This window comes from Plutella xylostella, chromosome 2 (assembly GCF_932276165.1).
Source record: "Plutella xylostella chromosome 2, ilPluXylo3.1, whole genome shotgun sequence".
NCBI lineage: Eukaryota > Metazoa > Arthropoda > Insecta > Lepidoptera > Plutellidae > Plutella > Plutella xylostella.
In genome coordinates this window covers 4,159,347-4,172,884 of record NC_063982.1, presented here as the reverse complement: position 1 = coordinate 4,172,884, position 13,538 = coordinate 4,159,347, and the positions used below count along the sequence as shown (strand labels likewise).

At 41.9% G+C, this 13,538-nt stretch overlaps 1 protein-coding gene across 1 annotated transcript in view; it reads right to left on the bottom strand.

Moving 5' to 3' along the window:
• Positions 1-609: 609 nt before the first annotated feature.
• The window catches only part of LOC105381300 (diacylglycerol kinase 1), a 122,988-nt gene continuing 110,059 nt past the window's right edge, over positions 610-13,538 (bottom strand). The window contains exons 8-24 of the mRNA XM_048633137.1: positions 12,204-12,326; positions 10,771-10,895; positions 10,096-10,172; positions 9,000-9,160; positions 8,184-8,297; positions 7,222-7,313; positions 6,935-7,075; positions 6,145-6,397; positions 4,907-4,993; positions 4,425-4,515; positions 3,939-4,047; positions 3,687-3,776; positions 3,203-3,358; positions 2,840-2,978; positions 2,466-2,534; positions 1,797-1,909; positions 610-1,188 (exon numbers count right to left, since the gene is read on the bottom strand). Coding sequence (XP_048489094.1) covers positions 1,096-1,188; positions 1,797-1,909; positions 2,466-2,534; positions 2,840-2,978; positions 3,203-3,358; positions 3,687-3,776; positions 3,939-4,047; positions 4,425-4,515; positions 4,907-4,993; positions 6,145-6,397; positions 6,935-7,075; positions 7,222-7,313; positions 8,184-8,297; positions 9,000-9,160; positions 10,096-10,172; positions 10,771-10,895; positions 12,204-12,326 — 2,033 coding nt within the window. The 3' untranslated portion in view covers positions 610-1,095. The remainder of the gene's footprint in view (positions 1,189-1,796; positions 1,910-2,465; positions 2,535-2,839; positions 2,979-3,202; positions 3,359-3,686; positions 3,777-3,938; positions 4,048-4,424; positions 4,516-4,906; positions 4,994-6,144; positions 6,398-6,934; positions 7,076-7,221; positions 7,314-8,183; positions 8,298-8,999; positions 9,161-10,095; positions 10,173-10,770; positions 10,896-12,203; positions 12,327-13,538) is intronic.

The window sequence follows — 13,538 nt, the reverse complement described above, 5'->3', positions numbered from 1 at the left end:
AAACATAATCACAGAGACTGACATGCCCTAAGTAAGATTTTTTAAAAACAGTATTATTGAACTGTTGTACTGTTGTGAGAAATACCTATAGATAATATTCCAATATAGGTACACTTGTCCAAAATTAATAATGCACATGCAGATCTTCACACCCGAATCATTAAATCGTAAGAGCCTTAAAAAAACACTTGCATTTTGCACCTTGTTCGAAAGAAATAGGAGTCAATATCATGTGTCACATAATCGAAAACAACCGATCTGTCAAAGATTTCTATGCGCATTATAAATTTTGGAGCACTGTAAGTAACTTGATTGCTAGTTGATGCCGTGGAATACAAAAAAGAGTATTTGATACTATTTCCTTCTAAAGGTAAGCGTCCATCTTTCGGTATTGTATGGAACGGACGCATTGCATTCAGTATTTTTGACGGCTGAATGGTGTTGTGGTTAGTGACTATAGTGACCCTGACTACTGAGCCGAAGGTCCCGGGTTCGATTCCCGGCTGGGGCAGATATTTGTTTAAACACACATATTTGTTCTCGGGTCTTGGGTGTTGATATTTATATTTAGTATGTATCTATCTATGTATTTGTGTAGATATATCAGCTGTCCAACACCCATAACACAGGATCTGCCTAGCTTGGGGTCGGTTGGCCGTGTGTGAGATGTCCCCATATATTTATTTATTATTATTCGATCCCGATAGGTGGACGCTTACCTTAACTCTACTTAGTTTTTGTTCTTAAATTCCTAACTTTATTAAAAACCTCAGCTAATGCAATATTCACAGTCAGCATAATATAAACATTCAAATGGCAGTTACTTATGGTGACGGTTATTTTTGTAAAAAAACGGGGTTAAGTGGATTGTTTTTGTTGCTATAGACTTACACTGAGTTACAAAAAGAAACATTAAGCTAATTTCGACATTAAATGTATAGCTGCCTTGCGTTGACAGTGTAGAGACAGAAAGAGAAAGACATAGATTTAATGCCGACATTAGCTTAATGTTCCTGTTGTAGCTAAGAACATAAAAATCACAAATTTGTAGAAAAAAGACACAAACAGAAGCTTGCTAAAACGGAAGACGGTACTTCAACAATGTGTGAAGAGTTTGAAGAACCCGCGGCCCTTCTCCGGCGCCGGGCCCATCAGCATCGGGACCTGGTTCTTGTGGGTTATTGTTATCTGCAATAAAATATGCAATATTTAGAAAGGAATTTCTAGAGTGGCTTTTGTCCCATGTCGGGCGCCAAATTATGTTTTTTGCCAGCTAGCTAGCCGCACGGTGGGCGCCAATTGTACAGACATTAGATATTTTTTGTCATTTTTTTTATTATTATTTTGTCTGAAAAAAACTTTACGGGACTAAATTAAAAATAACAACTGCTCCATACTAACACAAAATGTAGGAACACAGCAGTTGTTACTTTTAACGATTTCAGAATTGCTCTCACAGTGAAAGTCACTCAGAATGTTGGGTACGTTTACTTGGCAACAAGAACGGCACTGATACTATTCCATCCGGTCAGTATTACAGTACATACTCGCATAATCATCTGTGATTCGGTTTTTGAACGAGTCTCACGTCGGGCGCTAATTTTTCATAATAAAATGGCCTACGCAGACCGGGATGGCATGGCAAGGGATTTTAATTTTGAGTAATGGACATTCTACCGTAATTTTACAGAAATACGACATAAATTGCTATTGCATATAAAGGGATTTTTCAATGCCAGGTCGTCTCGGTGTGCGTAGGCAACAATGTTACTTCATAAATCCGGTCCAAGTGTTACCTTGGAGGGCGGCTGCATCCACGGCTCGCCGTCGATCTGCATGGGGAATGTCCTCTTGGTGGTGATCGCCACCGAGCTGCACTGCGCCAGCCGCCGCCCTGACGCGCGGAGACCTGAGTAGTGGGGGGTGTTAGTAAGGATATTTTTTATTGAATTTAAATAAATTTAAACCAATGGTAACATGCTAGGTGCTATCAGGGTAGATAGCCATAGAGGACGCACATCACAGAGCTGTTATGTACTTTTGTTAAGTATGCATTATGTACTTTACCCACATATGTTTAATTTTGGATGAAACATAGAAATGTCGTGGATACCTACATTTATGACGAAAAATAGAAAATAGCTCATCGACAGACTATAACCTCTCTTAGGGCAATGATACAAAGGTATATTTCACAATGTCTGGATATTGGCGCCATGGCTAAAATACATGCTGTCACACTCTGACTTTGTGGAACAATGCAAAAATATGAAACATTAAGGGCCCCCGCGCACTGCCCAGCCAGGCTGCGGCAGCCAGTAAAATATATGGGAATCCGTGGCTGCCTAGTGCGTGGGCTCCTATACAACATCATATGTTTTACTGGCTGCCGCAACCCTGGCTGCGCAGCCAGGGTGCCTAGTGCGCGGGGGGCCTAACGTTATGGTTCCTAGATAAATTCTTACCTGTCCGCACTTGTCCCATGTGGAGGCAGTTCTCTAGTCCTATCACCTCTATTAGCTTGTCACCAATATCTGAAATACAATTAGGGTTACTACAGGTTTTTTTTAGAGACGTTAGCCAAACGCTTACAAACCCTATTCCAACTCTAGTCTTTGCTACCGATAAGCTAAGAAAAACACCGATCTACCTTGGTAGGTTGACATAATAGGGCAGTAAAATATTTTCCATGTTGCGAAAAGGTTATACGAAGCCGAAATAAGTGACTCAGGGGAACAAAAGTTGTTTAGAATGACCCCCTGAGTTAACCCCTTTCGGCTTACCCTTTTTGCAAGAACCTGTATACTGGCTCTGTGGTGTTAACTGTTTCAGTAAATACCTTGCTGTGCGGTAGGAAACCGGCGGTGCCCCCCACTAGCACCCCACAGGTTGGAGCCCCCGTGTGCGTAGGGGATGTTCAGTAAGGCTATACCCTGCAGCGACGGACCCTTGCTCAGCTCCAGGGATGTGCCGTCGCACTGGAAGAAAATGCAATATAATAATTTATGAATAATGATAGCTGCCGGGACTGATGAAGACCAAGAACCAGAAGAAGCACATCTGTAGATCCAGGGAAATGGATGTGTTAGCAATAGCATACAATAGGTTTAAAATATATGGAAAAATACAGCAATGTACAATAGGCGGCCTTATCGCTGAGTGCGATCTCTTACAGGCAACCATAGGCAGCTATGATACTCACAACAATGTCAATATTCTCGTGCAGGTTCTTGCAACTAGCAGCGAACTGCTCTGAGGTGGCGAACTCGAAGTACCACAGCTTGTTCTTCATGCGCGAACTGAACTTGTCCGGGTTGCGTTCGCGCTCCGTGTGGAACTTCACGCAGATTGCTGCGTCCTGGGCGGATGGGAAATAAAGGGATATTTTGTATTACAAAAACAAAGTAACGTGTCAAAGAGAGAGAAATAGTTAGAGAGATAATAATATTTCATTTGGCGGTTGATCTTTGCTGACATAATTAAACAAACAGAAAGCGTTACTAGCGCGCGTCAGTGCGCTAAAGACGCCGCGCTATGACGTTAAGATATGTTGTACTGCTATGATAAATTACCGTCAAACAGAGCGTCAGTCAGTAACGCGTCCTATTTGACAAAGCCTTTTTAATATTGATTAATAATAATTTGTGTAAATTGCCATCATAATCTAACATGGGTGATATACTTACAACGCCTATAGAGAAGTAGTTGTTGATGATGTTGTACGGGACGGTGGTGGGGTGCGGCGCCGACTCCGGCATCTCGGGCTGGTCGCAGTTCTGATCAACAAATAATAATTACTTTATTCCTTCCAAAAAAAAAATAGTTGGTCAAAATTATAAATTGGCGCCCAACGTGGGACAAAAATAGAACTGGCGCCCAACTTGGGATAAAATTGGCGCCCAACGTGGAACAACTATAAGAACAAAATGGACACTCACATCTGCAAAAGTGGGGTCATTCTCGACGACTATGTGCCAGCGGTCCATCAGCACGGTGCTGGCGCGGGCTATCTTGTCCAGGATCTTGTGGATTGATTCTCCTTCGTACCTGTAAGGAGTAAAAAAAAGTTTAGTTATGTATGATTTATTAACAATAATCTATAGAATTTAAAAAAACCGACAGTTAAAAAAAACAAATTATATACATTCAAATTAAGTACACAATCAGTAATGTCCAGTTAATTGGTGCCAAAAATGGAAGCCTGTGCAATTCGTAGCAGCAATTTAGATGAAATGTTACATTGTTTGTCCAATTAATACAGGAGTTTTTAGACTGATGGCCGCGGTTTGGATGAGCATGATTTGGTCAGCTTAGTAAAAAATAGTATTATTATTAAAACAAAATTACTACCATCGTTGGGATTGCTTATGGCCCAGCGTTTATTTATATATTAAATAAAGTAATAAATATATGCAACGTCTTACCCTCCCCCCCACCGCAGGCAGCGCGCCAGGTCGTTGCCGGTGCCCAGCGGGATCACCCCCACTGCTGGCTGCGTCTCCATCTGCACTTTATCTGAAAAAAGGATATTCCCAATTTATGTAGGTAGGTATAAACAGGGCCAAAACATATGCTCTGATGGTAAAGAATTCAAATGATTTGGATGTTATTCTTGTCAATAAGAATGTTAGCCCAATAATGGCTAATAATGCATGAAAGGGGACTCTGAGTAACTAATCAATCAATTATAATTTGCAACGGTTAACAACGATCCTCGCTGGAAATATCTAGAATGTTGCCCAAGGAAGCAGTGGCCAGACCAGTCACATCATTAACCTCACCGTAAAAAATAGGTTCTTGCAAATAAAGAAGCCTAGAACCAATAATGAGTGATAAAGAGATGATGATAAAGAAGCCTAGATCCAACACAACAGTTGGTAGACGGCTGATGATGGGAGACCCTTACCCATGGTCTCGAGCACCCAGCCCACGGTGCCGTCGCCCCCGCAGCAGATCACGCGGTAGTTCTTCACGTCCTTGAACATCTGCAGACCTGAAAAAATTGCCAATGTTATCATTTTTTGGAGAGAAAGCTATCCTTAGATCTAGATTTTTGGTACGCAAACACGATCCTTGTTCATGTTTTTTATTTATATAGGTTTTGAAAGATATTCAGGTCCATCCGGTCTGTGGGTGGTAAGTACCTTAAGGAGCGTTTTGAGTTGAGATGCTCTACACACAGCCGCTCACTACGTTCATCTCATAACTTTCACCTTCATGTTCCCTCTTGCACCACGGTGTTTTATGAAGGTTCCTTCACTTTTCAGGCTGTTAAATTATGGAACGATCTGCCCATGGAAATCAGACTCGCACCCTCTCTACCATCCTTCAAAAACAAGCTCAGACAGCATTACTTAAATTTAGCTTATCCAGATTAGAATAAACCAGCATTATATATATATATATATATATATATATATATATATATATATATATATATATATAATGCTGGTTATATAAATATATATATATTTATTTATGGTATGTATTGTATTATTACATATAAGGTCTAGGTATATAATTATTAATAGCTATGTAGGTTTAAAGTATTTATATGTGTTCATAATATATTTAAGTATTATTGTATGTAGGTATTTACACATTGTTCATAGTAATTATAAGTTCATATAAATAAATAAATAATTATGTTGTATTTTCTCTTGTCTTGTCACACGTTACCCCTTTCTTTATACTTTATATTTCCTTTCAATGTGGTTGTCTGGAAGAGATTACTTTTAGTAATAAGGCCGCCGATTGTACCATTTTTCTTTTCTATGTTTGTGAAACTGTTTCTGTTTGTGTGCAATAAAGTGTATTTTATCTTATCTTATCTTTTAAGTAATATTATAATCCCTAATCCCATTATTATTATTGTATACATTTATTAAGGAAGGTAAAGCAGGGCACTAGCCTCTGTTTAGGCGCTATTAAACAGATAGATAAAAGGCAGTGGCTGGCTGACCAAGACAAAGTTTCCCGATTCTCGACATAATGAATTAAGTGAAATCATTTATTAAATAAAATACAAAATTTATCAAACATTTAACATACAATCCACCAGCGCTTCGTCAAAAATAACATACAAAAAAAATAAAACAAACAAAACACAAGTAATCTTAAAGTTAATAGGTCTGAAAATCTCACCCTGCGTCGGTCCTCCCTTAGCGATATCATGGACCTGGCGCGGATTCAATATATACTGCAGTTTCCTCAACACCTTGTCTCCCTGCCTCCCCCCACTCTTAGGGTTGATGAAGACCAGTAATGGACACGTGTCTTCTGATGGGGATATCTGGAATGAGATGGGAGGGGCTCTGTGTTCTTTCTTCTCTTCTTTCTTCTCCTCTGAGCTGGCTGCGATGGAGATCGGCAGGGATATCGATGTGGGCAGTGGTTGCTGTGGATGATACGTTGTTTGATTATTTTCTGTATGTACGAACTGATCATGGCTAGGCAATTGTTATGAAAGTATAGACAAAATGATTGCTGTGCAAAGACTACCAAGGCACTGAAAAATTAATGCAGGACCTATTCCCGTAGATTTCGCGACCATCATTGGTTGTAAACCTTATAATAATATGTACCTTATGATGTATTTTAGGGTTGCCAGCACTGAGAACTAGCCCAAAGTTTTTGCTACATTTGTTGTTTTTGTTCGAAAGTTCTGGGCATCCACCCGCCGCACCCTAACAGTCCGAATAATTCTAGGCCCTAGAATCTAGGGTTACAAAACTCACGTTCTCATGATTCGGCCGCTGCGGGAGGCTCCGCTGTCGGTCCAGCACCAGGGGCCGAATAGCTCTGGTCAACAGGAGATGCTTACAAAGCTTTTCCTTCATACACATACATCACGCTAGTTCGAATATGCTTTTGTGCGGAAGCTCCAGGCATCCGCTCACCTGACTGTTTGTTTTCTCGGGTTACCGAAACTCACATTCTCATTATTCGGCCGGTGCGGCAGACTCCGCTGTCTATCCAGCACCAGCGGGCGGATGGCGGTGGGCGGCAGGATGTGCTTGGCGTGCCGGCCGAGGGTGCACGCGCCGCCCGCGCTGCCCACGCAGCGGTGGTGGAGCTGGGGAGGAAATTGATAAAGTTGCCTTCCTTGGAAATTATTGATGGATAAAGATGTTGGATAAAGATGACATCCTTCCAGATGTAGAGGATACTTTGCAGACTTTTATTTTTTAATTATAAATTGTACTAATGTTGTCTACTCACGGTGATGTGGCACCAGCGACAGTGCAGGCCGGTGATGCCGTTGTAACCCTTGATTTTCTTCCTACACCGAGCGCACTTGCCGTGGCAGTTTCCTGTAAGTGATACAAGAAAGCTGAATGTAGACATCTTCAATTATTAAAATGGACTAGCTCAGAACAAAGACCTGAATATAGTGCCTACTTACATGAAGAGTATATCTCTAACTGATATAATAACTTTAGTACTTACTTACTACAAAAATAAATATGATAAGCAGCCATTCTCAAAGCTCTTTAAAAGCCATCATCCATCCATTTTCCATCCCCTCCATCACCCTCGATTTTGACAGTAATTTCGCCACTAGCAACTTTCACCGGCAAATTGTTCCATTCCCCAAATTGTGAAGCTAGCAGCAAACCATACCAGCCAAAAAAAACTATAACCCAACCAAATTAAGAAGTCACAAACACCACCACACCCACCTTCAACCCAGTGGTGCGCGAGCGTGGCCGACGCCCTCCGCGACTTGGAGTAGGTGGCGATGCAGGAGTGCGCCGCGAGCGACGCTGCTTTTTTTTATGTAGCCGATTCAGTGTCCCACTGCTGGGCAAAGGCCTTCCCATGTTTACTCCACACGTCTCTGCTGTCAACCACCTGACGCCAATCCGGCGAAAATCTGTCCAGGTCATTCCGCCATCTCCGTCTAGGTCTACCTGGGCGCCTGCGTCCGTCGCTCGGCACCCGGCGACGCTGCTTATGGAATGTTAATTGCTGATGTTTGGTGGTGGCAACCCTACTTGTGGAGTGTTTGACCTACCTTCAACCCAGTGGTGCGCCAGCGTGGCCGACCCTCTATGCGACTTGGAGTAGGTGGCGATGGCGATACAGGAGTGCGCTGCGAGCGACACTGCTTATGGATTGTTAATTGCAAATTTTCAGTGTTGGTAAGTGGTAACCCCTGTGGAGTGGAGTGCTCGACATACCTTCAACCCAGTGGTGCGCGAGCGTGGCCGAAGCCCTCCGCGACTTGGAGTAGGTGGCGATGCAGGAGTGCGCCGCGCGCTGCACGCACCGCTCGTGCACCGTGAACTTGCAGACTGGGGGGAGAGAGGAGAGAATAATTAGAGACTAAACAATATACTTCAAACTATGAAGTCGGCAAGGACCTGCGCCAACTACAGGCAGACAACTGGAGAGAGGATAGAAACCAGTGGCGACTTCTTGGGCCTTACCACAAAAACTTTTTTTGTTTTCAAACGTTTTCAAACGCCTACAAAATATGTCAAATTTCGTTTTAAACACTTGTTAAACAGTGTTTAAACTTTTTTATGGTAGTACAGCTTGTGTTTGAGGCCAAGATCCACTTCGGGTCGCTGAGCCAGCGGAGTAAGTGAGTAAGTGTACAATATATTTGCTGCACGGAATCGACTCCAGTCTTAGAATGACCAGAGCTTCAATATTCTTCTTAGCGGTGAAAGGGTTAAGATCGAAGTTTATTTCAAAATGCATCCTTCCCTGATCCCATAAGCCTTCCATAATGCATGTTACGGCACAGGTTTCCATACACTGCTCGATAAAAATTGTCAATCAAAGCTACCATTCCGCTCAATGCTAAACTAATCTGACCCCTACTCACATATACAACACAGCCCCTTTCTTCCCCAATCCCACCAGCATGTTAGGTATGACAAAGGTTACAATACGCTGTTCGGTCCAGATTCTTAAGTTTTTCCTTCGTTCCAACCAAATCTGACTTCTACCATTTATCTCCATGTCAATTAAAATTGACGCTTACTCACATATACAACACAGCCCCTTCTTCCCCAACCCAACCAGCATGTTATGGCACAGGTTGCAGTAGGCCGGTCGGTTGAAGTGCTTCAGCCTCCACGCGTGCTCGCCGTCCTCCTTCACGTTGGTGTCGAGGCCTAGGAGCACCAGCAGAGGGATGGTTGTCATGCTGGAATGAGAAGTTTTCCATTATTACAAATGGCAGTTCATATACCTTTTAGGGGTTTTAGGTTTAGGGCTCGTTTAATAGTCCATGGATATGATATAATCATTTTTTGTGAGGTTATTCAAATCTTGGACAGTTTTCAGGCGCGTTTTGGGAAAGAGTGAAGTTTTATTGGATAATGATGATCATTATTTATGACGAGAATCAAATCTTGGACGCAGTATACTGGCTCCACCATCTACCAAGGGCGTACCCAGGATTTCAGCTAGGGAGGGGCAGCTCATAGGTAACTGTTTCATTTTGCGCAGAGTAGATACACACATTTTTAATTCCCACTTAGCAGGAAAATTTACTTTTATTTTATCTTCTAGCCCTCTCAAACCTGAGTGATACTGAGTGATGTGCGCTTGATTTTGTATTTTTTTTAGCGTTAAACTTATTTTGCCCCTTCGAACTAAAACGCATCTTTTGTGCTTATTGTTGTTAATGCCTAAAAAAATTGGGTTTGATATTTGAGGTCAGTTTGTCACAAATAGCGGTATACATTGATCCTGACACCGGGCGAGTTAAGAAATTTATGTTATTTTGCAGTTTTAGTTAATTTTCTTTACATAGCATCTACCCCAACAGATGATGGTGGAGATAGTATTAAATAATCTCCGGTAACCAAAAACTATACATGGGTAGTGGGTAAGTATATATATGCAGTAGCTGGAGATCTTTAGAACAGGCCTATGTCTAGCAGTGCACAGTTATGGTCTTATGATAATGATAAACACAGCGCTGGCACATCAGGTTGTGGACCTTCTTCTGCTAAGCGTATAATACCGATCACGTTTTAATATCATTAATAACCTTAATTTTGGTCATAAGTTTTTAAAGCAAAGCGAATCTTTTGGAAACCTTACACATTAAATAAATAAGATGATTTGGCTTACCCTCCCCTCTTCCATTCATCCAGTGAGACCGTGCCGTCTGCGTCGTAGTCTATCTCCACCATCATGTCTTGCAGGATCTGCCAAAACAACCAAATTGTTATGTTTATAAATTTAATTTAAGCTCATTAGAAACCAGTACTGAATTAAAGAACAGTGGAATCCAGTCTGATCGTCTGTCATGGACGACCTTAGAAGGATAGAGTGAGTATTAGTTTTGTGGCGCTTAAGCCTGCCTGTCCACTAGAGCGAAGAAGACTAGTGGAGCGGTGTCATCAACATCACGACCCATCACGTCCCTACTGCTGAGGAACTGGGGTCGTTCCAATGAAGAAAGGGTTTTAGGCCTAGTCCACAACGCTGGCCTAGTGCGGGTTGGTGGACCCCAACACAAGCAAGCTTGTCCTGAGAGACTTGTCGGGTTAGTGGGCAACCCGACTGTCAGAGGTTTTCAAACTGCCCGAAGGCCTCTGACTAGGCTTAACGACTGCTGCTACCGACATAGCAACCGGGACCCATGGTTTAACGTACCGTCCGAAGCACGGAAGCGTCCCGAAAAGAACCACTTGAAATCGGTCACCCATCTAATGGCTGACCGTGCCATTTGTTGCTTAACCTGAGTGATCAGTTAAAATCTGACGCTTCGTATTTCGTTTCTTTGTTTCTCCTTCTACTCACGGGTCTCAGCTCGCTGGTCTCCCATCCCAGGTACTCTGCGACGGCCATCATCTGGTTCACAATGCAGTCCATCTCGTTGGTGTCCAGAACGCCGTTGCCGTCCGTGTCGTACAGCCGGAACATGACTGTGGAGGGAGAGAGATAGCTGTAGTTTACCATGGCCTAGTACTGGGGAGAAAAAGGGATAGATGTAGTTTTCCATGGCTTAATACTGGAGAGGGATAGCTATATTGGTTTACGATGGCCTAATACTGCGGAGGGAGAGAGAGAAATGTTGGTTTACCATGGCCTAATACTGGAGAGGGATAGCTGTTGGATTACCATGGCCTAATACTGAGAAGGAAGAGGGATAGCTATTGGTTTACCATAGCCTAATACTGGGAGGGAGAGGGATAGCTATTGGTTTACCATGGCCCAATACTGCGGAGGGAGAGTAATAGATGTTCGTTTACCATGGCCTTATACTGGGATGGTAGAGAGATAGATGTTGGTTTACCATGGCTTAATGCGTAGTTGGTTACGTTAGTTAGGGCCTGCTTCACAATTTCTCGATAATGGTTAGGTACCTGTGGGATTAAATACATGCTGCAACTGTCTAAAACTTAACTATAGAGAGTGACAGCATGTATGTTATCCCACAGGTAGGCATTATCCAGACTTGTGTGTGTTACGTAGTGGCTATTCGTATGTGACATGCGTTGTTATACAGGGTGTTTAACACACTGTATGTACTAGAATATTGCATACAGCGTTATAAGCTAGCCTTTTCCATTTCGGAGTACCTATGTTTTCACAAGATTTAAATAACATAAAATATAATCATTTCATTTTGTAAAAACATTAAAATGTACGCTATTACCAACTGTGTATATTAAAAATAACTGTTTAAAGGAAAATTCAATTCTTAGAAACTTATTTAATAGGCAGGCACCTCCTTTCAATTAAATGGAGCTTAGTTTTGTTATTTTCTATACCCTAGGCAATTATTTTATAAATCCCTTTGTTTCCACGAACTCTCAATGTTATTTTACTATCTATCTACTTGTCTAACTATTTGGATTTTAAACGCGTAGGTGGGTCAATTTCTCCAAACTTGTTTTAAAATTTTCCACAAGAAAATACACGAATTATTTTGTATAAGAATTTGTTTGTTTTTAGGTATTATTCGAGTATATTTTGTAAATATTAAAATACTAAATTAGAAGATGTAGATAAACGGCGAAATCATACTGTTAAGCGGGGTTAACAGAGATATACATTTGTAGTCAGAGTAGCCAGGTCTTGGTTGTTGATATTTATTAATAATACGTATCTATGTATTTGTGTATATATATCAGCTGTCCGATACCCATATGACATTCTCTGCCTACTTTGGAATCGGATGGCCTTTGTGAGATGTCCCCACATATTATCATAATTATATTAACACTCACACTCCAGCTTATCCTCTGGTCTCCCCGCCTCCAGCAGCGACAGGTAGCACACGATGTCCTTCAGCGACACTCGCACGGTGTGCACCTCCAAGGTCGACGGCTTGCGGATCAGGTGCTTGAAGTCTGTGGAGGTGACAGGGAAAAGGATGAGCATATAGTGTGGTTACTACCACCGAATATTAGGAACATTGAGTATGAATGGTCTGGAGACGAAATAGGCAGACGTTCCCCTCTGGCGGGGTGGTAGGCCAAAAAGGCCCACCGATTTATAAAAACTAGTTGCAGTCTCAATTTTCACTAGACTCAATCTAGTTGGCAAAGCGTTCGTTTCATAGAAAATGATTTGTTTACATACTAAAATGACAGCTTCAATTCATAGAATATCCGGATTCCGGATTTGATCACAGATTTGGTCATGGTTTATTGTTATTAGCTGTTTCCTAGCAACCAATGTCAAAAAAATGCAATAGTGATGTACCGGTATGTAGATATGTATTAATCGACAAAAAAGGTCATAGTTGGGAAGCGTCCGTAGTCGAATTGGCTTCAGTAATCGTAACTGATCACTAAGGTTAAGCAACAACTGACACGGTCAGCCATTGGTAGGTACAGCATGAGTTACCGATTTCAAATGGTTCTTTTCTGGACGCTTCCGTGCTTCGGACGGGACGTTAAGCCGTGGGTCCCGGTTGCTGCTTCGGCAGCAGTCGTTAAGCCTAGTCAGAGGCCGCCCGAAGGGGCGGCTTGAAAGCATCTGACCGTCGGGTTGCCCACTTACTCGACAACTTCAGTGCATTGTACTCATTCAAAAACGGCGATACGGCTCGCGACCTATCACGTGAGTATAAAATGTACAAAAGCGGGTGACTTCGTTTATCATTCCTAATTAAATTTAACTATACCTAATTAATTTGAAATTAGTATTTCTAACCCATGTTCTCGAATTCATCGATAACACTTATCGATAATTGTTACATCCATTGGCAAGAAAAATGAAGACTCTGTGTTCATTATTAAATGTCACTTCACGTAACCCTTATTACTGGGAATTAAAACTCATAATGATATGTCGCATGAGACATAATCATGGTAAATGGTAAAATTTCCCCCCGCAAAAATTGGCAGGCTTTTTTGTATCAAGAAAGATCGCTATGACGCTTCCCGAGGGTTCACCCGAGTCCGCGTTGTTCTATGATTAGGAATGAACAATCCTTAAGCGCGTCGCTCGCTTGTCAATTCTGACGTTACTTGTAAGGATGTGTTAATTGTGTCTAATGTTTGACGGGCGAGTGACGCTGCTTATGGATTGTTAATGAGTCGATGGTGCATGGTGGT